The 23,803-nt window shown below is 40.8% G+C and overlaps 1 protein-coding gene across 8 annotated transcripts in view; it reads left to right on the top strand.

Moving 5' to 3' along the window:
* Positions 1–828: 828 nt before the first annotated feature.
* FERMT1 (FERM domain containing kindlin 1) overlaps positions 829–23,803 on the top strand; it is a 57,963-nt gene continuing 34,988 nt past the window's right edge. For 2 of the 8 annotated variants that reach the window (XR_014072992.1, XM_081556440.1), the window contains exons 1-6: positions 1,096–1,631; positions 11,013–11,181; positions 13,608–13,841; positions 16,734–16,880; positions 18,288–18,501; positions 20,258–20,360. Coding sequence is in view for 6 of the 8 variants with exons in the window: in XM_081556440.1 (XP_081412566.1) it covers positions 11,031–11,181; positions 13,608–13,841; positions 16,734–16,880; positions 18,288–18,501; positions 20,258–20,360 (849 nt within the window). In the remaining 2 variants the exon portion in view is untranslated. Of the gene's footprint in view, positions 934–1,095; positions 1,632–11,012; positions 11,182–13,607; positions 13,842–14,931; positions 14,964–16,733; positions 16,881–18,287; positions 18,502–20,257; positions 20,361–23,803 lie in introns of those variants that run through there. The other 6 variants (XR_014072993.1, XM_081556444.1, XM_081556442.1 and 3 more) reach the window with 5 other exon arrangements.

The following is a 23,803-nucleotide window of genomic DNA, read 5'->3' as shown; positions in this document are numbered from 1 at the left end:
TATTTGCTCAGTCGGTATTAGGTATGCAAGAAAGTGGAACCAGATGACAGTTGACTACATTCCTATAGTTGACGAACTATAGGAATTAGGAAATTCAGTTTCAAATTTTTAATCATTTTAATTCTAAAACCCCATATTTGCTGATGTTTGTTCAACTGGCCTTTTAAAATTAAGTGTAAAGTACTTTCAGAACCATAATAATGGCTGAATATGGCAATGCCAAGCAAAAACAAGGATTCCACTTCTAAATTTTGCAACATTTTAAATTAAATATAAGTTATTGGAAGCTTTATGTACTTGATGAAAATCGCTAAAGACTGTATTACTGCATGAAACTCCTCCATGGACTGAAATTCTAGTGGTGGGAATCCCACCCCTTTACCCATTTTACAAATTCTGCTGCTGCTGCTGCTAAGTCGCTTCAGTTGTGTCCGACTCTGTGCGACCCCATAGACGGCAACCCACCAGGCTCCCCCTTCCCTGGGATTCTCCAAGCAAGAACACTGAAGTGGGTTGCCATTTCCTTCTCCAATGCATTAAAGTGAAAAGTGAAAGTGAAGTCGCTCAGTCGTGTCCGACTCTTAGCGACCCCATGGACTGCAGCCTACCAGGCTCCTCCGTCCATGGGATTTTCCAGACAAGAGTACTGGAGCGGCTTGCCATTGCCTTCTCCGATTTTACAAATGAGAAAACTACAATTTCCTGTTTTATAACCCTGATCCTCAAAGCTCAGACTCAGGCCTGGTGCGTAGTAAATACTCAACGAAAGGTTTGGAGAGGTGTGCCAATTGCCCAAGGTCACCCACCCTTCCTGCTTCCTTCGGAAGTGAATCCGACAGGAAGGTGAGCGGCGGGGCTGGGTGGTGAATATGAGGTGAGCCACCCAGACTTCAGCGAGGGGAGCGGCCTTAGGTTGCCCGGGGATCTTCCAACGTGCGTGTTTGGGGCGCCTCGCCCTTCTCAGAGGTTTACACCACCCTCTTACTCAGAGATGAACCACTTTTGTTTCTTCCAGCGGGCAACCACAGGTCCTCCGGGCTCTCTAGAGCGGAGGCGATTGTTCTCGCCTACAGCCAGGGCTCGGAGGAAGTGGACGCACCCGGGATGTGAGTGACGAGTACACCCGGAGGGCGGGGAAAGTAGCAGGACCTTAATCACCAGGCTAGTCCCGGGCGGGCCTCGGGGAACCGGGAAACGAGAGGCCGTCTAGAGGAGGGTGGGCAGGATGAGAGGTAGCAAGAGGGGCGTGGGTCTGAGCATCCGCACCGGTTTTCCCCGCTGTCCTGCCGCGCGGCAGCCCAGCGACCACCGTTTGTCCGTAAAGTCTGCAGAGCGCCCCCTCCTCGGGCAGCGGGACCTGGCAGGCAGAGGCTGGTCGTGCTGCCGCCTGCCCGCCGCGCTAGCTGGCCGTGCCCGGAGGGCCGCGCGGGGCGGAGACCAGTCGGCGGGGGCGGGCGCCAGTCTAGGCGGCAGGTCCGCGCGCAGCACTCGCCCGCAGAGCCTCGCGGAGCAGCCGCCGCCGCCACCGCGCGCCCCCGGCTCGGTCTGGGTGGCCTCTGCCCGCGTCTCCAGGAGGGCAGCGGCACACGTGCCCGGCCGCGAGACCGCACGCCGCAGGCTTGAGAAAGGAAGTGAGTGCCCAGGAGCTGGGCCCCGGCGGGGACTGGAGACTGGCGGGGAAGGGAGGCTGCGACGGGCACCGCTGGTTCCCCAGACCCCAGCTCCTGCCTTTCTGCGGCTTCCTGCGCATAAATAGCTGTTGAATTAAAAATCGCGTGATCAGCTTGTGACCACCTTCTCCGACCTTGCGCATCTGGCTGCGCAAAATAAACTCTCAGTCCAGCAGCGGTGCTGACCTTACGGGTGGGGAGGGGTTTCTACCCACCCACCACATTCCCCTGGGCCCCAGGACCCTGCATACCTGGTAAAAGACAGGGCAGTGGCCTTCGGACCCACTCACTCTCTGTTCTTCCAGAGAAAGCGTTCGGTCTGTTTCCCTCTCTGTCTCTCTGCCTGTGTCTGTCAGTCTTGACTGAGTTTTCTATAAAGGACCGCCGGAAGTGGGCCACTGGGTTTCCACAGGGAAGGCAGGTGTGCCGGTGCGCTTTGCTTCTGACTCTAATCTTTAACCCACTGGGTCTGCTTTCCCGGCCGAAGTCGGAGGCTGTCCTCAACAAGCAACAGCTTGCTGCAGAAGTTCACTCTCGAAAAGAAAGGCGCAGAAAAGATAGGAGCGGAATGTGGGGAAACCAGATTGTGTAATTTTAGCCTGAATTTCGTTGTAAGGGAATCACCACCTATTGCCTGTTTTTTAAATGAGAAATACTTTGATTGTCCAGGTTAGGTAAAGAAAAATCCTGTCTGATTGCTCCCAAAACAAGCAGTGAGGAGTCATTTTAAAAGTAAGGTTATTTTCTTTATGTACAAAACATTTTAAATAACAAAACCTCAAAGCATAGCATTTAAAAAGCTGTAAGGATCTTAAAAGTCAAATACTTCAATACCATGTTAAGAATCTGACAGTGAAAGAGGTATCTTTATTGTCTCCTAACTGGGAAAGATTTATGTTAGTTAAAATGTTTGGTGAAGGTACTGAGAATTTAGCTCATAGTTTTAAGTGTTGTATTTCATGTTAACTTTGTAATATTACCGAGAATGTGTCCCAGTGTGCTGGTTGAGAGTTTGGAGTTAGAACCTGAATTTCTGTTTGCACTCCATGATCTAACATGCTGTGTGACTTTTGATAAATTACCTAGCTTTTCTGAGTCTGTGTTTCCTCATTTCTAAATGGGATTGCTGAGAGGATGGAGATAACACAAGGATAGTAGTTATCCCAGAGTACCTCACTCTGAATGATGTACACAATAAATAACACCTGAGGCTGACGATGACAGTGAGGTGGTTAGGCCCAATATAATCATTGCATGACACTGCCCATGCAAGAAGTCCTGTATGTTCCTCTGTGCATTGGAAGCTGCAAACATTAGGATCCTTCTAGTCACCTCTGAACTCTTGAAGTTGAGTGGAACAAATGAAATCTGTTCTAAGCCTGTTCAGATTTGCAACATTTATCTATCTTGTGATTCTCTTTTGCTTACAAATGTGAACAATGACACTGGTGGTTTAACTATTGCTTTTTATAAATTTTTTTTACTTTTTAGTGAAATATAGTTGATGTACAGCATTATAAGTTACAGATGTACAACAGTGATTCACAATTTTAAAGGCTATACCCCATTTATACTTATAAAATATTGGCTATATTCCCTGTGTTGTACAATATATCCTATAAGCTATAAAGGTTATCTATTTTATACACAATAGTTTGTAGCTCTTAATTTCCCCTATTTTGCCCCTCCATCCTTCCCTCTCCCCACTAGTAACCACTAGTTTTTCTCTATATATGTGTTCTCTATCCATATATCTGTTTCCTTTTTGTTATGTTCAGTAGTTTATTATTTTAGATTCCACATATAAGTGTTATCATACAGTATTTGTCTGTCTGACTTATTTCACTTAGCATAATATCTTCAAAGTCCATCCATGTTGTTGGAAATGGCAAAATGTCATTCTTTTTTATGGTTGAATGATATCCCATTCCACATATTTATCCACTCATATGTTGATGGATACTTAAGCTGCTTCATATTTTGGCCATTGTAAATAATATCTTTACAATATGTATATTTTGTTTCTTTTCAAATTGGTGTTTTCGGGGGATTATTTGTGTTGTTATTTTGTTTTGTTTTTTGATATATATCAGGAATGTAATTGCTGGGTCATATGATAGCTCTATTTTTAGTTTTTTGAAAAGCCTCCATACTGTTCTCCACACTGGCTACACCAATTTACATTTTCACCAACAGTGTATTGAAGGTTCCCTTTTCTCCATGTCCTCACCAACGTTTGTTATTTCTAGTCTTTTTGATCATCGCCATTCTGACAGGTATGAGACTATATCTCACTGTGGTTCTAATTTGCATTTCTCTGGTGATTAACAATGTTGAGCATCTTTTCTTGTGCCTGTTGGCCATCTACATGTTTTCTTTGGAGAGATGTTTATTTAAGTCTTCTGCCCATTTTTTGAGTGGGTAGGGTTTTTTTTTAATTGAGCTGTATAAGCCGTTCGTACGTTTTAGAAATCAATCCCTTTTCTGTCACATCTTCTACAAATATCTTCTCCCATTCTATATGTTGTCTTTTCTTTTTATTTTTAGCTTCCTTTGCTGTACAAAAGCTTTTAAGTCTAATTAGGTCCCATTTGTTTATTTTTGCTTTTATCTCATTTGCTTTAGGAGACAGATACAAAAAAATATGTTGCTATAGTTTATGTCAAAGGGTGTTCTGCCTATGGTTTCTTCTAGGAGTTTTTTGGTTTCTGGTTACATTTAGGTCTTTAATCCATTTTGAATTTTTGTATATAGTATTAGAGAGTGTTCTAATTTCATTCTTTTACATGTAACTGTCCAGTTTTCCCAGTAGTACTTATTGAAGAGACCATGTTTTCTCCATTGTATATTCTTGTCTCCTTTGTTGTAGATTAATTGACCATAAGTGTGTGGGTTTAGTTTTGAGCTCTCTGTTATATTCCATTGATCTAAGTGTCTGTTTTTGTGCCAGTCTCATACTGTTTTGAGTACTATAGCCTTGTAGTATAATCTGATATCAGGAAGCATGATTCCTCTAGCTCCGTTCTTCTTTTTCAAGCTTGTTTTCACTATTTGGGGTCTTTTGTGTTTCCATACAAATTTTTAAATTATTTGTTCTACATCTGTGAAAAATTCCTTTGGTATTTTTATAGGGATTGCACTAAATCTGTAGATTTCCTTGCATAGTATCGTCATTTTAACAATATTAATTCTTCCAGCCCATGAATATGGTGTATCTTTCCATCTGTTTGTATTATCGTCCATTTCTTTCATCAGTGTCTTCCAAATAGATCCAAGTACAAATCTTTTACCTCCTTAGATTGGTTTATTACTAAGTATTCTATTCTTTTAGATGTAGTGGTAAGTATGATTGTTTCCTTAATTTCTCTGATAGTTCATTGTTAGTGTACAGAAATGCAACAGATTACTATATATATATATGAGATACATATATATATATATATATATAGTGTCCTGCAATGTTACCAAATTCATTGATTAGCTCTAGTAGTTTTCTGGTGGCATCTTTAGGGTTTTCTATATATAGTGTCATGTCACCTGCAAACAGTGACAGTTTTACTGCTTCCTCTCCAATTTGGCTTCCTTTTATTTCTTTTTCTTGTCTTATTGCTGTGGTTAGGTCTTCCAATACTATGTTGTATAAAAGTGGCTATATTGGGCATCCTTGTCTTGTTCCTGATCTTTTTTATTTATTTATTTATATGCATCAGGTCTCAGTTGCAACACGTGGGATCCTTCATTGCCTCACGGGGACTCTAGTTGTGGCATGCAGGCTTCAGCAGTTGCAGCATGTGGGCTCTCTAGTTTTGGCACAGAGGCTCTGGAGTGCACAGGCACAGTAGTTGCTCCAGGGTATGTGGGATCTTGTTCCCCTACAGGGGATCAAACCTGTGATCCCCTTCATTGCAAGGTGGATTCTTAACCACTGGACCACCAGTGAAGTCCCTGTTCCTGATCTTATAGGGAAATGCTTTCACCTTTTCACCACTGAGAATGATGTTTGCTGTGGGTTTCTCATTTATGAGCTTTATTATGTTGAGGTAGGTTTCCTCTATGCCCACTTTCTTGAGAGTTGTTACTATAATTAGTGGTTGGTGGTTTAGTTGCTAAGTCATGTCCAACACTTGTGACGACGTGGACTGGAGCCTGCCAGTCTCCCCTATCCATGGGATTTAGTGCTTAATATTAAAAATAATGTTCCTCAGAGGTCACCATGGTCCTAGCTTAATACTGATCTAGTTAGGTTGAAGGGAGGAACTGAGTCCTGGAGCTAATTTTTTAAGTGGCTGTTGTGACTTAAGTGTGTAAGATGAAGACTAGCATCAGCTGGAGTTTGTTATGAATGCAGCATTTCCACATCCATCCCAGATCTGCTGACTAGAACCTGCATGTTAATAAGATCCTGCTGAATAGAATCTGCATATAAATAAGATCCACAGGGTTCCTGTGCACTTTCCCTTAGAGAGACCCTTTCCCGGGCCCTTTGCATACACTGATAGTTTTCAAGAACCGGCCTTATGAAAACATGGATTTCTCATAAGCTGTCTTTACCTAGCAAAATAAAACAGATTTGTCATCACTTAAATGACTGATTTTTATTTTAAATCTTAAAATAGCCAGGAGAGGTATTATCATTTGCTTCCTACTTAAGAGAGAGCTGACATTTTTAAGTTCTGCAAATTTGGGATTCCAGTGTTCCTATTATACTCCAAACAGTCAGTTTTGATACTGCTTATCTTCATTCATCCTAGTTCCTCCAATGACGGGGCACTGTGGGTTTGAAGCGCTCACCCCATCTGTACTTTGAAGAGTGGGATTGTATGTCTGTCACTCCTGTTTTAAATATTTTGCCAAAAGTGTGTCTAAAAATGTATATGATATATATGATATAAAATGGTAACTCAAGTAAGTTGAATATGTGCTTCCTCTGGCCACCCTGAGGCTGATCCACCACCCAGGAGTAGAGGGCCCCGCTCGAGGTGGGTAACCCTGGAGCCGATCCCCCACCACTGCCGAGCTCTGGCCCCAGGCTCTCCTCTCCTCCTGCTCTGTGCTAGGAACTGGTGGTGCTGGTCACTACCCTGCTCCCATCTCCGTCTCCGGTATGATCTCTGTGAAGCTGCTTCCCAGGCCACCAGTGCCTCTTCAGGATTCTGCTGCCATGTTGTCCTGTGGACATCTGGTCCACTGGAGAAGGGAATGGCAAAGACCTCTAAGGAGGCCTTACAGAAGCTGAGAAAAGAGGAGAAGTGAAAGGCAAGGAGGAAGGGAAAGATATACACAACTGAATGCAAAGTTCCAGAGAATAGTAAGGAGAGATAAGAAAGCCTTCTTAAGTGTACAAAGCAAGGAAATAGAGGAAAACAATAGAATGGGAATGACTAGAGATCTCTTTAAGAAAACTGGAGATAGCAAGGGAACATTTCATTGCAAAGATAGGCACAATAAAGGACAAAAATGGTAAGGACCTTCAGAAGCAGAAGAGATTAAGAAAAGGTAGCAAGAATACACAGAAGATGGTGTGATCAGTCACCTAGAGCCAGACATCCTGGAATGCAAAATCAAGTGGTCTTTAGGAATCATCACTACAAACAAAGCTATTGGAGGTTATGGAATTCCAGCTGAGCTATTTCAAATCCTAAAAGATGATGCTGTGAAAGTGCTGCACTCAATATGCCAGCAAATTTGGAAAGCTCAGCAGTGGCCACAGGATGGGGAAAGATCAGCTTTCATTCCAGTCCCAAAGAAAGGCAACACCAAAGAATGTTCAAACTGCGGCACAATTGCACTCATCTCATGTGCTAGCAAAGTAATGCTGAAAATTATCCAAGACAGGCTTCAACAGTACGTGAACTGTGAACTTCCAGATGTTCAAGCTGTATTTAGAAAAGGCAGAGGAACCAGAGATCGAATTGCCAACATCTGTTGGATCATCGAAAAAGCAAGAGAGTTCCAGAAAAACATCTACTTCTGCTATATTGACTACACCAATGCCTTTGACTGTGTGGATCACAACAAACTGTGCAAAATTCTTAAAAAGATGGGAATACCAGACCACCTTATCTGCCTCCTGAGAAATTTGTATGAAGGTCAAGAAGCAAGAGTTAGAACCAGACATGGAACAGACTGGTTCCAAATTGGGAAAGGAGTACATCAAGGCTGTATAATGTCACCCTGCTTGTTTAACTTATATGCAGAATACATCATACAAAATGCTGGGCTGGATGAAGCACAAGCTGGAATCAAGATTGCTGGGAGAAATATCAATAACCTCAGATATGCAGATGACACCCCCCTTATGGCAGAAAGTGAAGAACTAAAGAGCCTCTTGATGAAAGTGAAAAAGGAGAATGAAGAAGTTGGCTTAAAACTCAACATTCAAAAAACTAAGATCATGGCATCTGGTCCTATCACTTCATGGCAAATAGATGAGAAAACAATGGAAGCAGTGACAGACTGTTTTCTTGGGCTCCAAAATCACTGCAAATGATGATTGCAGCCATGAAGTTAAAAGACACTTGCTCCTTGGAAGAAAACCTATAACCAACCAAGACAGCATATTAAAAAGTAGAGACATCACTTTGCTGACAAAGGTCTGTCTAGTCAAAGCTATGGTTTTTCCAGTAGTCATGTATGGATGTGAGAGTTGAACTATAAAGAAAGCTGAGCACCCAAGAATAGATGCTTTTGAACTGTGGTGTTGGAGAAGACTCTTGAGAGTCCCTGTACAGCAAGGAGATCAAACCAGTCAATCCTAAAGGAAATCAATCCTGAATATTCATTGGAAGAACTGATGCTGAAGCTGAAGCTTCAATACTTTGGACACCTGATGAGAAAACTGACTCATTAGAAAAGACCCTGATGGTATGGAAAATTGAAGGCGGTAGGAGAAGGGAACGACAGAGGATGAGATGGTTGGATGGCATCACCGACTTGATGGACATGAGTTTGAGCAAGTCCAGGAGTTAGTGATTCACAGGGAAGCCTGGGGTGCTGCAGTCCATGGGGTCACAAAGAATTAATCGGACATGACTAAGTGACTAAACTGAACTGATACACAGAGTTCAGTTCAGTTGCTCAGTCGTATCCATTTCTTTGTGACCTCATGGACTGCAACACACCAGGCCTCCCTGTCCATCACCAACTCCCAGAGTTTACTCAGACTCAAACGCGTTGAGTTAGTGATGGCATCCAACCATCTCATCCTCTGTCATCCCCTTCTCCTCCTGCCTTCAATTTTTCCCAACATCAAGGTCTTTTCAAATGAGTCAGCTCGTCGCATCAGGTGGCCAAAGTATTGGAGTTTCAGCTTCAGCATCAGTCCTTCCAATGAATATTTAGGACTGATTTCCTTTAGGATGGACTGGTTGGATCTCCTTGCAGTCCAAGGGACTATTAGGAGTCTTCTCCAACACCACAGTTCAAAAGCATCAATTCTTCGGCACTCAGCTTTCTTTATAGTCCAACTCTCACATCCATATATATGACTACTGGAAAAACCATAGCCTTGACTAGACGGACCTTTGTTGGCAAAGTAATGTCTCTGCTTTTCAATATGCTGTCTAGGTTAGTCATAACTTTTCTTCCAAGGAGTAAGTGTCTTTTAATTTCATGGCTGCTGTCACCATCTGCAGTGATTTTGGAGCCCAAAAAAACAAAGTCTGCCACTGTTACCACTGTTACTCCATCTATTTGCCATGAAGTGATGGGACCAGATGCCATGATGTTTGTTTTCTGAATGTTGAGCATTAAGCCAACTTTTTCACTCTCCTCTTTTACTTTCATCAAGAGGCTCTTTAGTTCTTCTTCACTTTCTTCCATACACAGAAGATACACAGAAGAACTGTATAAAAAAGCTCTGAATGACCTGGATAATGATGATGGTGTGATCACTCACCTAGAGCCAAACATCCTGGAGTGTGAAGTCAGGTGGGCCTTAGGAATCATCACTGTGAGCAAAGCTAGTGGAGGTGATAGAATTCCAGGTGAACTGGAATGATGCTGTCAAAGTGTTGCACTCTCAGCCAGCAAATTTGGAAAACTTTGCAGTGGCCACAGGCCTGGAAAAGATGAATTTTCATTCCAATCCCAAAGAAAGGCAATGCCAAAGAATGTTCAAATTACTATACAATTGCACTAATTTCAATGGTAGCAAGATTATGCTCAAAATCCTATGCAGTAGGCTTCAGCAGTACGTGACCTGAGAAATTCCAAATATACAAGCTGGAATTATAAAAGGCAGGGGAACCAGAGATCAAATTGCCAACATTTGTTGGACCATGAAGAAAGCAATGGAATTCAAATAAAATATCTACTTCTGCTTCATTGACTATGCTGAATCCTTTGACTGTGTTGTTCACAACAAACTGGAATATTCTTAATGAGATGGGAGTACCAGACCACATTACCTGCCTCCTGAGAAACCTGTATGCAGGTCAAGAAGCAACAGTTAGAACTGGACATGGAACAATGGACTCGTTCCAAACTGGGAAAGAAATACATCAAGGGTATATATTGTCACCCTGCTTATTTAACTTATATGCATCATACGAAATGCTGGGCTGGGTGACTCACAAGCTGGAATCAAGATGGACATGTGGATGGACATGAGTTTGAACAAGCTCTGGGAGATGGTGAAGGACAAGGAAGCCTAGCATGCCTAGCATATGACCATGGGGTCACAAAGAGAGGGGCATGACTTAGTGACTGAACCACAAGAACAAATTATTAATGACTGATATCTGTTATGTGCTTAAGATAAAACTACATGTTATATGACTAAAAAAGAAACTATTTTGTTCTGTTTTTAATTTTTTGAATTTTCATACCAGAAAATGTCCTTACTATTTTATGGGAGGAATACAATAATACCTATGTATAGATTTCAATGGTATTCTTTTTAAAATCAATTCTATTTAGGTATAATATGCATTCAATAAAATGCATCAAAGTATACATTTCAATTCAATGTCTTTTATTGTATGTAAATTATACTTCAATAAATGTGATTTTTTGTGTCAAGGAGTGTCATGATTTGTTGTCTATTGCTAAAGTAGTTCATAGAAGGTCAAGAAAAGTCAGTAGAAAGGGAGGGATGCAGTGGGCAGGCACAGAAAATAAATAGCTAGGTGGACCTGGGAGGGTGGAAAGGTTAAAGTACAAGATTTAGAAGAGATCATTTTTGTAAGACTTTTTGTCTTTAAAGTTAAGATGCTGAATTTAATATCAGGAACTGCAGCATTTTTGAGGAGGGGACTAAAATGAGAGAAAAGAGTTTTGCTCTGCAGAGTCTACCTGATGAGCCTCAGTTTCCTTCTGGTCTGTCTGCCTTTTTTCATGTAGACACCTGTATTTGCCACAATGCTGTCATCCAGTGACTTTGCATCTGCTTCGTGGGAGCTTGTGGTCCGAGTTGATCATCCAAATGAAGAGGAGCAGAAGGACATCACACTGAGAGTTTCTGGAGACCTCCACATTGGCGGAGTGATGCTCAAGTTAGTGGAACAGATAAGTAAGTTGCTGCTTATTTATGGTTTCTCTACATTTGAAACCCTCTGTGTTGCATCATCACTGAATGACTGAACTAGGCTGTTTGACTTAAGTTTTTCTGATCATTCATCTTGTAATGGCCCCTTTCTGCAGGAAGAAGAGAAATGGGGAGCCCTGAAGGAGCCCAAACAACCCCCTGACCCCCTCTGTCAAAATTTGAGTCTTTGGTAGCAAACTGAAGCTCCCCAGTAGGTGTAATAACCTATTTGCACTGGAATGAGGTCACCCTCCATGGTAACATCTAGGGTAACCTTAGACCGCACCTGGGGCCTTAGACTATTATGTGATGTTTTGTCAATGCTTGATTGCTCTGTGAGCAAGCAGCCTGGTACCAGTGTCCTTACCCACCGTTTGCCACTAGCCCTTGTTTAAACAAGGAAAGAAGTCTTCAGGGTCAGAGTCTTCGCATCAGGAGTCAACATGATGGACCTAGAATTTAATAATGTTCTATTTTCTTTGCATTTATTTTTTTGTCTTCTATTTAAGACCACAGATGTTGGCTTTCCACTTATACTAGTGATATAAAGTATTTTTAAGTTAAGTCTTCATTGGAATATAATATACATACAAAAAGTGCAGTTATCATAAGTATATAGTTCAGTGAATTTTCACAAAGTCATATAAACCACCATCCAAATCAAGGAATAGAGCAGTACCTGTTCCCCCACCCAAGTCCCACATCTGACACCTCCTGGCCACTGTCCCACTAGGGTAGCTATTACCCTGAATTGTTACTCCAAAGGAATAATTTTACTTGTTTGCAAACTGTATATATGTGGAATTATACAGGATAATATACCCTCAAGCATGTGCTTTCTTTCAGGCCACATTATGTCTGTGAGATTTATCCATTTTATTGCATATAGTTTGGGTTCTTTGATTCTCACTGCTGTATAATATTCCATTATATGATTTTTTTTTCCCACAATTTATCCATTTACCTGATGGTTTATGGATATTGGGATCTTTACATATGGGGGCTCCATTTTATTGCATATAGTTTGGGTTCTTTGATTCTCACTGCTGTATAATATTCCATTATATGATTTTTTTTCCCACAATTTATCCATTTACCTGATGGTTTATGGATATTTGGATCTTTACATATGGGGGCTTTTATAGATAGTACCTGTCTTGGGTGAGTATAGGCGTTTCTGTTGGGTATATAGATCAGAGAAAAGTTACTGAATCATATGACTTTCCAAAATAGTTACAGCATTACAGCATTTATGCTGCACTGCACTGTGCACAGTCGCTTCAGTCATGTCTGACTCTTCGTGAACCCATGGACTATAGCCTGCCAGGCTCCTCTGTCTGGGATTCTCCAGGCAAGAATACTGGAGTGGGTTGCCATGCCCTCCTCCAGGAAATCTTCCCAGCCCAGGGACTGAACCCACATCTCCTGCATTGCAGGCAGATTCGTTACCACGGAGCCATGGGGGAAGCCTATAGCATTTATACTTCTACTAACAGCACTGAGAGAAAGGTTTTCTAATTTTAAAAGAGAAAAAGAGGGAGAAACCATTTTTTAAGTAAAAGTACTGGTGGCTTCTAATTGAGCAAAATAAGAGACTGAATGTGACTCTAACATTGGCAAAGGGGAAAGATTCAATCTTGATGCCAAGGGGCATTGAAGAGGTAGAAGGGTTCAGTGTTGATGCTACCATTGAGAGATAAGATATTCAGCTCTGATTTTAGTGTAAACAATTTTGGAAACTGGTAATGCAGTGATACTGATAAGAGATGGACATTCCTGAGAAGAGTAAAATGTAAACTTCTCAGTAGTTCTACGTGCACTTTGACTGGAAGCTTTTGATATTCCCTTGTGAGCCAGTGTCTGAAGAATTCATCTATTTTTCCTCATTGTTGTGGTCGTGTTGGTGGTGCGTGGGCTTCTCTAGTTGTAGCACATGGGCTTAGTTGCCCCACAGCAGGTGGGTTCTTAGTTCCCTGACCAGGGATCAAACCCACATCCCCTGCATTGGAAGGGGGATTCTTAACCAACAGAGCACCAGGGACCTGGAAGGATCCATTTCTGTTAGACAAATCATCTTGATTAAACAAAGCCTTGCTTCTGGCCTTCCCAGAAAGGACCATGGCACTGAGGGACTTGGGAGAAGAAAACTTTAGCATTTCATTGTGAATAAAAGTTGTATGTTTCTGTTCCTTCCATAGTATTTAAATATAAAGAAGGTAAGGTTCAGTCGGTCTTCTAGCTGCCTTGCCTTAGGGACTTTGACAAGAAGCCAAGAATGATGGAGCCTTGGGTTGTAGGAAGAGATGAGGGTGGAAGATCAGCACTGGCTTTGGTTTTGCACATGCAGGACTTGACTCTAGGATGCAAGTGCTTGCTCTCACTTTACTGCGCTCTGTCCTCTATTCTTGCAGACATAGCCCAGGACTGGTCAGACTTTGCCCTTTGGTGGGAACAGAAACATTGCTGGCTTCTGAAAACACACTGGACTCTGGACAAATGTGGGGTCCAGGCAGATGCAAAGCTTGTCTTTACGCCTCAGCATAAAATGCTTCGCCTCCGCCTGCCAAACATGAAGACAGTGCGACTGCGAGTCAGCTTCTCAACTGTGGTCTTCAGAGCGGTCAGCGACATCTGCAGAGCCCTGAGTGAGTCCCCAAAGGCAGGCACCTCTACCCTCTGGACTCTCAGCCTAAGAGGACAGGAAAATACATACACTTCTGCCCACAAGTGGTTGGCTTTACATCCCTTATTAGGAGCACAGTTTTCAAGCCCAGTTCTGGGGACTTTAGCCATTAAGTTAAAGCAGATGGAACATATTGGAGTAAATCAGGCTCATTTACCTAAAGCTTAAAGCTATTTCAAAAGAGACTTGTAAACAGAAGAGACAACTCCATTAAGATTTCCATCCCAAAACTCATTTCCCTAAGCCATACTGAAATTGTTAAATGAAAAGAGTTCCATTAAATCATTATCACCATAGAGCTGATATGTCTATGTTGTTTTTGAGATAATGGTGATGCAGTGTCTTAATTGCTTCCCTAACACTTGGCTCCAGTAAATAGCTCTGTCCATAAACATTATTTGTGGAGTTTATTTTAAGCAGAAAAGTATACCTAATTATGTATCAAAAATTTTAACAGCCTTTAGGGACAACACTGCCCAAACCATTGCTTCTTTCTGGGACTTCCATAATAGTAGCAAACTCTGGGTCAGGAAGTATATTTTTTGAAAGTGTGTAGGTATATTCTTGAGTTCCAAGGCTAATATTTAGTATTTGAACACAGTATACACACTATGTGAGTGGGTGAGCTATCTTCCCCATTAAACTGTAAACTGCTTATTCATTCCTTCAGCAAATACATATTTTGACGTGGCAGACACTATGGTGAGTGCTAGAGACTGGTTAGCAATAAAAATAACCCAAACCCTCTGCCCTCCTTGAGCTTCCATTGTAGCACAGAGAGACAGAAAATAAATCATGTAAAAACTAAGATGTTAAAAGGGGGTAGGTAATGGAGGAAAAAAAGGGAAAAAGTCTAACAATGTACACAGTATTGAGAGTGCCAGTGTTGAGTGGTGCAGGCTGGTATGGTATTAGACAGCCGTTTCTTGAGCATGTCTGTTCCTAACACTTAGCACAATGCCTGACACATATCACCTGCTTAGTAACTGTTTGCTGACCAAACAAATGATTGGAAGCTTCCATTACAAAGGGTAAGTTCCAGAATTGTCCTTGATGCATGGTGAGCAAATGATATAAGCACAAGGTACGTGGCTTTCAATAACATTCTAATGAAAATTTGAAAACAGTAAATGAGTAAATAAAATGTACATTTCAGACACCACGGTGGACTAGAAACACACATTATAGCTGGGGTCAAAAACTTGGAGTTTTTAAATAAACAGAAGCATTCATATATTCTTTTCTTTCCAGTTACTTCATAGTAACTCTAAATGACTCAACTTGGCATTTCTAATAATCACTTTTTTTTGGCCAAGATGCACAGCATGTAGGATCATAGTTCCTCAATGAGGAACTGAACTTTGAACCTATGCCCTCTGCAGTGAAAGTTCCAAGACCTAACCACTGAACCTCCAGGGAATTCCCTAATAATCACTTTTTTTATCTGACCAACTGAACTTAAATCAAATCTAGCAATAGGATGATTTTTTTTTCTCTCAAAGAAAAGACAAGATACAAACCTTGGGCTTAGATATCAGTGGGGTTTTTGTTTTGTTTTGTTACTAATGTTTCCATTGGAACTTTTTATTCATCTCCTGGTTTTGTGTATAAATTATGCATTTGGAATGGTTACAAGTGTATGTTGCAACCTGACAGTCAGGCTTGTTTACTGGCAGCTCAGCTGCCAGATTCAACCTCAGCTGAACTAAGAGGTGGGAAAACCTGTGGAATCAGTGCATTTACCTCCAGGAAAGCTGCCCGGAGATTCTAACATACACATTCCTTGATTTTTACCTGGGATCATAACAGCCCAGTGTATAATCAGTTCTAATTGGAAATGGCAGTTAGAAGTATATTTGAGTAATGGAGGACAGTAGGGACTATCTTCTTAGCTAGAGTTCTCCAGAAGCAGACCTGAGATGAGAATTCAAGTACAAATATTATTTGTTTGGAAGGTTATGCCAGGAAACACTGGCTGGGAATGGTGAAGTGAGACTGGGAAGAGAAGGCCGCTAATAAGCGAGTGTCACTAATCAGCTCACACTGTGGACAGCTGGGCCCTCTGGGAAGCGGTGTGGTCATGCCTTCGAGCTGTGCAACCGGGGGGTGAGGGAGCTGGGGTGTTAATATACCATTCCACCAGTCACTGAGTCATTGAGGGCTGCTCTTGGGGAGTGTTAACTCTCTGAACTCATGTGACCTGTTGCATCTCTATCTGGGCAGTGAGGACTCTGGCATCCAGAGCCGGCCCTTGGATAAAGAGATACATCCTAGCTACCGTTGGAAGGAGGTCAGAGTGCACCAAAATGGGGAAGGCCAGGAGACGGACAGGGTGCCTAGAATGTCTGCCACAGGGATGGAAGAAGCCACTGGGCAGAGAAAGGCTCTGAGGACCACTGATCCATAAAGAAAAAGGTGGAGTCCTTGCTGGTTGCTTAAAAACCTAAAAACAGAAAAGGAAGGGAGAAAGGAAAGAAGGAAGGAGGGAGGGGAAAACTGCTAGTAAGTAAATGACACAAGAACAGCGAAACACTAGGAATGGTTTAAGGGGGCGGCGAGCATGGGAAGGGGCCACCATACGAGCATTGAATATGTTTGAAATAGTTTCACAATAGATTTTAAAACAAACTAGAAATTTTCCTAGAATGAATCTCCCTCCACTTTCCTAGAATGAATCCCCACACACCCATTTTGGGGGTCACTGATCTTCAATTTCTTCAAAAGGAATGTCATTTAGTTCCATTTACTTCTCAGGAAGTTTTTGAGAAATGGTTTCAAATGCCCAACGTGACTCAAAGTCTTAGAAGGAATTTTCTTTTTACTTCTTGCTTTTCTTTTTTATATTTATTTTTAGATATTAGAAGAGCAGAAGAACTGTCCTTATTAAAGCCTTCAGGTGAATATTTTAAAAAGAAGAAGAAAAAAGAAAAAAATAATAAGGAGCCCATAATTGAAGATATTTTAAACCTGGAGGGTTCTCCAACAATTTCAGGTCCATCTGGTAAGATTCATGATAGGTGTTTCATTATTTTATTATTAAATCCAAGAATTTCTTAAATTCTTAAGTCCCAAGAACTCTCCTCCCCTCTACTTAGCCTTTCCTCCTCTCTCCCTAAACAAGGACTAAAATTAAGGATTCCAGTGATAAGGAAAGAATATCCAACTAATTTTAGAACAGAAATTTTTTAACAAGGTATGTTATGTAGCTCATTATTTTAATTGTATATATTATGTTGCTGATGAATGAAAATCTTTAGCAGAATTGACCATGAATTTGTGGGATAAGGAAATTTGTTAGATCACTCAAATATATTTCTCTTCTTGATTCTACCTTCACATGACTCTTTCCTGAACTCAATTTAAATCTTGCATTGGGTATGTAACAGGAAGGGCAGTAAAAATTCTAGAAAAGTGTCATCCTTTCATTTTTACAGACATACCTCAGAGATACTGCAGACCACTGTAATAAAGCAAGTTGCATAAAATTTTTTTTGTTCCCCAGTGCATATAAAAGTTATGTTTACACTATATTGCTACCATTAAGAGTGCAATAGCAGTATGTCTTTTTAAAATGTACATACCTTAATTTAAAATATTTTATTGCTAAAAATGCTAACATCATCTGAGCCTTCAGCAAGTCGTAGTAGTAAAATGAAAGATAACTGATCACAGTGACAAATATAATAGTAATGAAAAAAAGTTTGAAATATTGGAGGAGTTACCAAAATGTAACACAGAGTCACAAAGTAAGCAAATGCCAATGGGAAAATGGTGCCAGTAGACCTGCTGTATGCACAGTTGCTGCAAACCTTCAACTTGTTAAAAAACAAAAAAACATATCTTCGAAGCATAGTGAAATGAGATATGCCTGTATATAAGAATGAATCTCTAGCTTGCTTGCAACACTGAGAGTTTCTTGCATAGTATATTCTACTACAAAGAATGAAAGCAATTATTTATACTTCCCTTATGCAAATTAGAGTCAGATGATTTATAAGCCATCAACTAGCTAAGTTCTTCAAATTGGTAAGCATTGCAATTTAAGAGATTTGCCAAAAAATAAAGTATATGCATGTATTCTGTGAGAGCTCCGGTTTTTTAATAGTGCCAGAACTCACTACTGATATAAGAGAATTTTGAATTATTGAGAAGGAGATAGTCCCACATTTGTCTGGGTTGATTTTGGAAGTTTTTACAGCCTATGAGTTTCCAAGCTTTCCAGGGACTAAATATTCAGACTAGAGTTTTACCTGTGTTTAACTTCTGCCATCATTCATCTGATTTTTCTAAATGATACAAACATTTAAGTTCAAAATCCATTTTATTACAAGCAGTGTTGATAATTATTGTTCTAAAGATTCTTATCCCAAATCTCATATCCTAGTTCATACTCTCCTTTGCTTTGCAGTAAGTCCTGGCTTATACAGTAAAACCATGACCCCCACATATGACCCCATAAATGGAACACCAGCATCGTCCACAATGACTTGGTTCAGTGACAGCCCTCTGACAGAACAAAACTGCAGCATCCTGGCATTCAGCCAGCCCCCACAATCGCCAGAGGCACTTGCTGATATGTACCAGTCTCGGTCTCTGGCTGACAAAGCCAAGCTTAACGCAGGGTAAGGACATGACTTGTTTTACTTCTCTGTGAACTGATGTTAATGTAGTAAGAGAGATGCTGTGGAGATGAGGCAGGGAGGGGTTGTTCAGTTCTTAAGTCAGCACACCTAGAAATTGTATACTATCCACAAAGGTCAGCACTGATTTTAGCAACAAAAAGACAAAATGTGGCTATTTGTCATTTCAATACATTTAAAGTGTGACAACATTTACACATTGGGCTAACTCAACGATTTACTGGCATGTGAGTGCTAATTCTTTGTTCGGACACTTGTGCAAATTTTATGGGATGTAGATCAGCTTATAAGTGGGCTGGTCCCCTCTGTGGCAGCAAGGGAGACCCAAGCGGCCCCGCTGTCTTTTATAGAGCACCCCTTTTCCATTCTGCATTCCAATTAGTGAGTCCTTAAGCTTTGAAGTGGTCTCAGAAAATACACTCAAACTATTTCTCAAACTGCCGCTTATCTCACTCACTGTTGTCCAGGTAAAGTCACATTTGTTAGCATTCCACTCCCCCAGATCCTAGTTCATACTCTCCCTTGATCCCGTGAGATCCGACCCATGCCTGTCCATCTGTCTGTCCTGCTGTGCTCTCATGCCCCCCATCCCCCCAACGTGCATGCTCATTCCTGTGTCACTGCCTTGTCTCCAGCTTTTCCTCTGCTCCAGGACCCTCTCCTTCCCTCCTGCTCTTCTGGCCTGTCCCTGTGTGTCCCATAAGGCCCAGCCACTTACGGTCTCTCAGAAGATCAGTCACTTCCCTCAAGTCCTGTTCTACTGCTCCAGTGTCAGCTTGTTTCTTTAATATGAGGCTTGGTTACCCCACTGACTGTCAGTTCCTTTCCATGGAGACTGCATCTTGGTTATTCTTATTCTCCCATATGATTATATAATAGAATATTTTATATATAAATACATAAAATCAATTTATATAAGCATATAAAATATATAAAACATATAAAATGAACTTCTATGTATTTATATATAGAAGTTCAAGCCATTTTCAGCAGTATTGGAGGCCCCTCATTCCCACCTCATTTCGTTGTTAACTTTTACTGTCTCCTCACCATTACCCAGTATTTATCTTTCAGACTCTACAACTGTGCTACCCAATACAGGAGTCACCAACAGCATGTGGACATTTACATTTACGTTTGAATATAATTAAAATTAAAACATGGCACTAGCCACATCTAAATCTTCAGTAGCCACATGAGGCTAGGGGCTATTCAGTTGAACTGGGAGATATAGAATATTTCCATAGTTACAGAAAGTTCTAGACAATAAGATAAAGCCACTCTGGGGTCAGGTCATCTGGTGTGGAAGTGGTCAGCAGTCAGCAGTCAGCAACTGCAGATTCTCGTTCTGGCTCCACCAGGAGACACAGGACCTTGAACATGTCACTTAATGTTACTAAGGCTCATTTTCCTCATTGCTAAAACTAGGAAAATAATAACTGCCCTGGCTCCTTCACTGGTTTACTCTAAAGTGTCAGTGAGAAAACACATAAATAAAAAAAAAAGCTCTTAGAAAGCTGTGTGATTAAATGGAGGCACAAGCTATTATCAAGTCATCTCCTTTACTGCATTTAGACTATGTTACTTACCCAGACTTTGTTCAAGGGTGTATATAGACATACATGCATACATTTACATGTATATGTATATATATATGTGTAGATATATCATATTATATAACACTAAAATATGTGTGTAAAATTGATTGACTTTTAAAACTTATCTTGTTGTTTTCTAGTTGGCTAGACTCCTCACGTTCCCTTATGGAACAAGGCATCCAGGAGGATGAGCAGCTGCTGTTACGATTTAAATACTACACTTTCTTTGACTTGAATCCCAAAGTAAGATACTTTTTCTCTAGTCTCTCTCTTCTTTTTTAATGTAAATGCATAGAAATGTAAAACTGAATCATTTAGTTACCAAAATTAGGATTAATTCGTGTAACCTTCTGTTTAGCTCTGCAGGGTTAGACCAATAAGTGTATACTGGTCTCTGGATTTTCCTGTTGGTCTCTAGTGGGAATGGTGAGCTTCCCCTGAGTTAGGGGAGTCTCTAAGGACCTTCATGCATAGCACGTACTGCCCCTCTCCACAGGGACCCAGAACAAGAAGAGAGTGAGTGGCTCACAAGTATGAAGCCGGAGCCCTTCATGCTTAAGAAGAAAGGAGTTGTCAGGGCCAGGTTAAGAGGTGTAGGGGTTCTGGCAAAGAAGCCAGGACCCCATGATAGCACACACTTGGCTCCCACCACAGTGCTGAATGAGTCTTGACTGGTGAGACAGAGGGGTCACCTGGGTCAATAAAGTACCCACCTGGTTGCCAACTCCCATATTAAGTGCACATCCCCTCCCTGAAGTTTCCCAGGACAGCTGAGTGGTGAAACAAGACCTCTGCATGTCTGCCCTTTCTTTGCCCCAGCTCTCCCTTTTGTAGAGCTGTGAACCAGCACTTAAAATGGCCCAAAGTAGAAAATACAAACTGAGTCACCTGAATGCACAGAAGAATTGTATTATTTCCACCCCAGTATGATGCTGGCTGCTTTTGTCCAATTACCAAAGGGCTGCTCTTCGAGGAGCCTGCTCCAAGTCGCCTTCTGCGCCCATCCTTTCCTCATGCATGGCAGTGTCTCTGTCTCTTGTGCCACTGTCTTCTCCTTATTCCTCAATTTAAATCTGGTCTCCAGAGGCCTTGTGGGCTCACTGCTTCTCTAACTAGTGTCTTCTTTAAAATAAGCCCGATTTCTTGTCCTTCTGTGGAGCTCTTGCTCAGTCTTGACTTGAGATCCAGCTTTCTGCCCCTGGTCCTGGCTTGTGTCTGGAGTGCATCACTTCCATCAAACCATGGTAAGAAAGCAAATTTTGGTTCTTCTTTGATTAAATCTTCAGGAGAAATCACTGTTACAGCTTTTCCTAACCAATTGTTTTAATTTTCCTAAGGACAGTATGAATTATACAGCTATTAGGATTTTCTTTTTGCATTGCCTATTAGAACCAAATCTTTTTTTAATATTTATTTATTTTAATTGTTGATGATTGGTTTACAGTGTTGGTTCCATTTCTGTTATACATCAACATGAATTAACCATAGGTGTACATATGTCCTCTCCCTTTTGAATCTCCCTCCCACCTCCCACCCATTCTCACCCCTCTAGGCTGTTACAGAGCCCAGTTTGAGTTCCCTGAGTCATACAGCAAATTCCCATTGGCTATTTACATATGTTAGTAGCATCCATGCTACTCTCTCCATTTATCTCACCCTTTCCTTCTTCTCCCCACCCTTAACCATAAGTCTGTTCTCTATGTCTGCATCTCCATTGCTGCTCTGTGAACAGATTTGTCGGTACTGTCCTTCTAGATTCTATATATATGTGTTAATATATGATATTTGTTTTTCTCTTTATGACTTCCTTCACTCTGTGTAATAGGGTCTCGGTTCATCTACCTCATTAGAACTGACTCACATGCATCCCTTTATATGGCTGAGTAATATTCCATTGTATATATGTACCACTACTTCTTTATCCATTCATCTGTCAGTGGACATCTAGGTTGCTTCCATGTCTTGGCTATTGTAAATAGTGCTGCAATGAATACTAGGGTACGTGTCTTTTTCAGTTCTGTTTTCTTCAGGGTATATGCCTAGAAGTGATATTGCTGAGTCATTTGGTAGTTTTATTCCTAGTTTTTTAAGAAATCTCCATACTGGCTGTATCAATTTACATTCCTACCAGCAGTGTAGGAGGGTTCCCTTTTCTCCACAGCATCTCCAGCACTTGTTGTTTGTGGATTTTTTTATTATGGCCATTCTGTCTGAGATGAAGTGATACCTCATTGTAGTTCTGATGTGTGTTTCTCTAATAATGAGTGATGTTGAACATCTCTTCATATGTTTATCAGCCATCTATGTATGTTTTCTTTGGAGAAATGTCTGTTTAGGTCTTTTGCCCACTTTTTGATTGGGTTGTTTATTTTTCTTGTATTAAGTTGTATGAGCTCTTGTATATTTTGGAAATTAATTCTTTGTCAGTTATTTTGTTTGCGATTATTTTATCCCATTCTGTGGGTTGTCTTTTCACCTTGTTTATAGTTTCCTGCTTTTTAAAAGCAGAAGCTTTTAAGTTTAATTAGGTCCCATTTATTTATCTTTGTTTTTATTTCTATTATTCTAAGAGGTGGGTCACAAAGGATCTTGCTATGATTTATGTCATATGGTGTTCTGCCTGTTATCTTCTAAGAGTTTTATAGTTTCTAGTCTCACATGTAGGTCTTTAGTCCATTTCAAGTTTATCTTTGTGTATGGTGTTACTAAATGTTCTAATTTCATTATTTTGTAGCTGTCCAGTTCTTCCAGCACCACTTATTGAAGAGATTGTCTTTTTCCCATTGTATATTCTTGCCTCCTTTGTCAAAGATAAGTGCCCATATGTGCATGGATTTATCTCAGGGCTTTTTTTCCTGTTCCATTGGTCTATACTTCTGTTTTTGAGCCAATACCTTACTGTGTTGATGACTGTAGCTTTGTAGTATAGTCTGAAATCAGGCCAGTTGATTCCTCCAGCTCCATTCTTCTTTCTCAAGATTGCTTTGGCTATTCAGGATCTTTTGTATGTCCATACAGAATTGTGAAATTTTTTGTTCTAGTTCTGTGAAAAATGTCATTGGTAATTTGATAGGGACTGCATTGAATCTGTAGATTGCTTTTGGTAGTGTAGTCATTTTCACAATATTGATTCTTCCAACCCAGGAGCATGGAATATCCCTCCTTCTGTTTCTGTCATCATGATACTATACGTAGAAAACCCTAAAGACACTATCAGAAAATTACTAGAATTAGTGAATTTGGTAAAGTCAGAGGATACAAAATCAATAAACAGAAATCACTTGCATTCCTATATACTAACAATGAAAAATCAGAAAGAGAAATTAAGGAATCAATCCCATTTACCATTGCAGCTAAAAGAATAAAATACCTAGGAATAAACCTACCTAAGGAGACAAAAGAGCTATATACAGAAAACTATAAGACACTGATGAAAGAAATCAAAGAACCAAATCTTTACATTTTCTATGACCTCAATTTTTAGTCTCATTCCTGACTCAACCTACTCTTTCCTTGCCTAGTTTCTAGGTAGCTTATTCTACCTTGTTGTATGCTATCTATTCTAATACATAAGTTTTTTTTTTCTGAAATCTGATAACACATAAATAAAGCATATTTATGCATTTTCTAATTGCTAAGTCGGGAATGTGGCTCCATCTTGTCTGTTCAGACTTGTACCCCTGTTG

The sequence above is a fragment of the Giraffa tippelskirchi genome, chromosome 13, assembly GCF_054371585.1.
Source record: "Giraffa tippelskirchi isolate mGirTip1 chromosome 13, T2T-mGirTip1v1.2.pri, whole genome shotgun sequence".
Taxonomy (NCBI): Eukaryota; Metazoa; Chordata; class Mammalia; order Artiodactyla; family Giraffidae; genus Giraffa; species Giraffa tippelskirchi.
The sequence above is the reverse complement of the archived record's forward strand: the minus strand, read 5'-3'. Positions and strand labels throughout refer to the sequence as shown.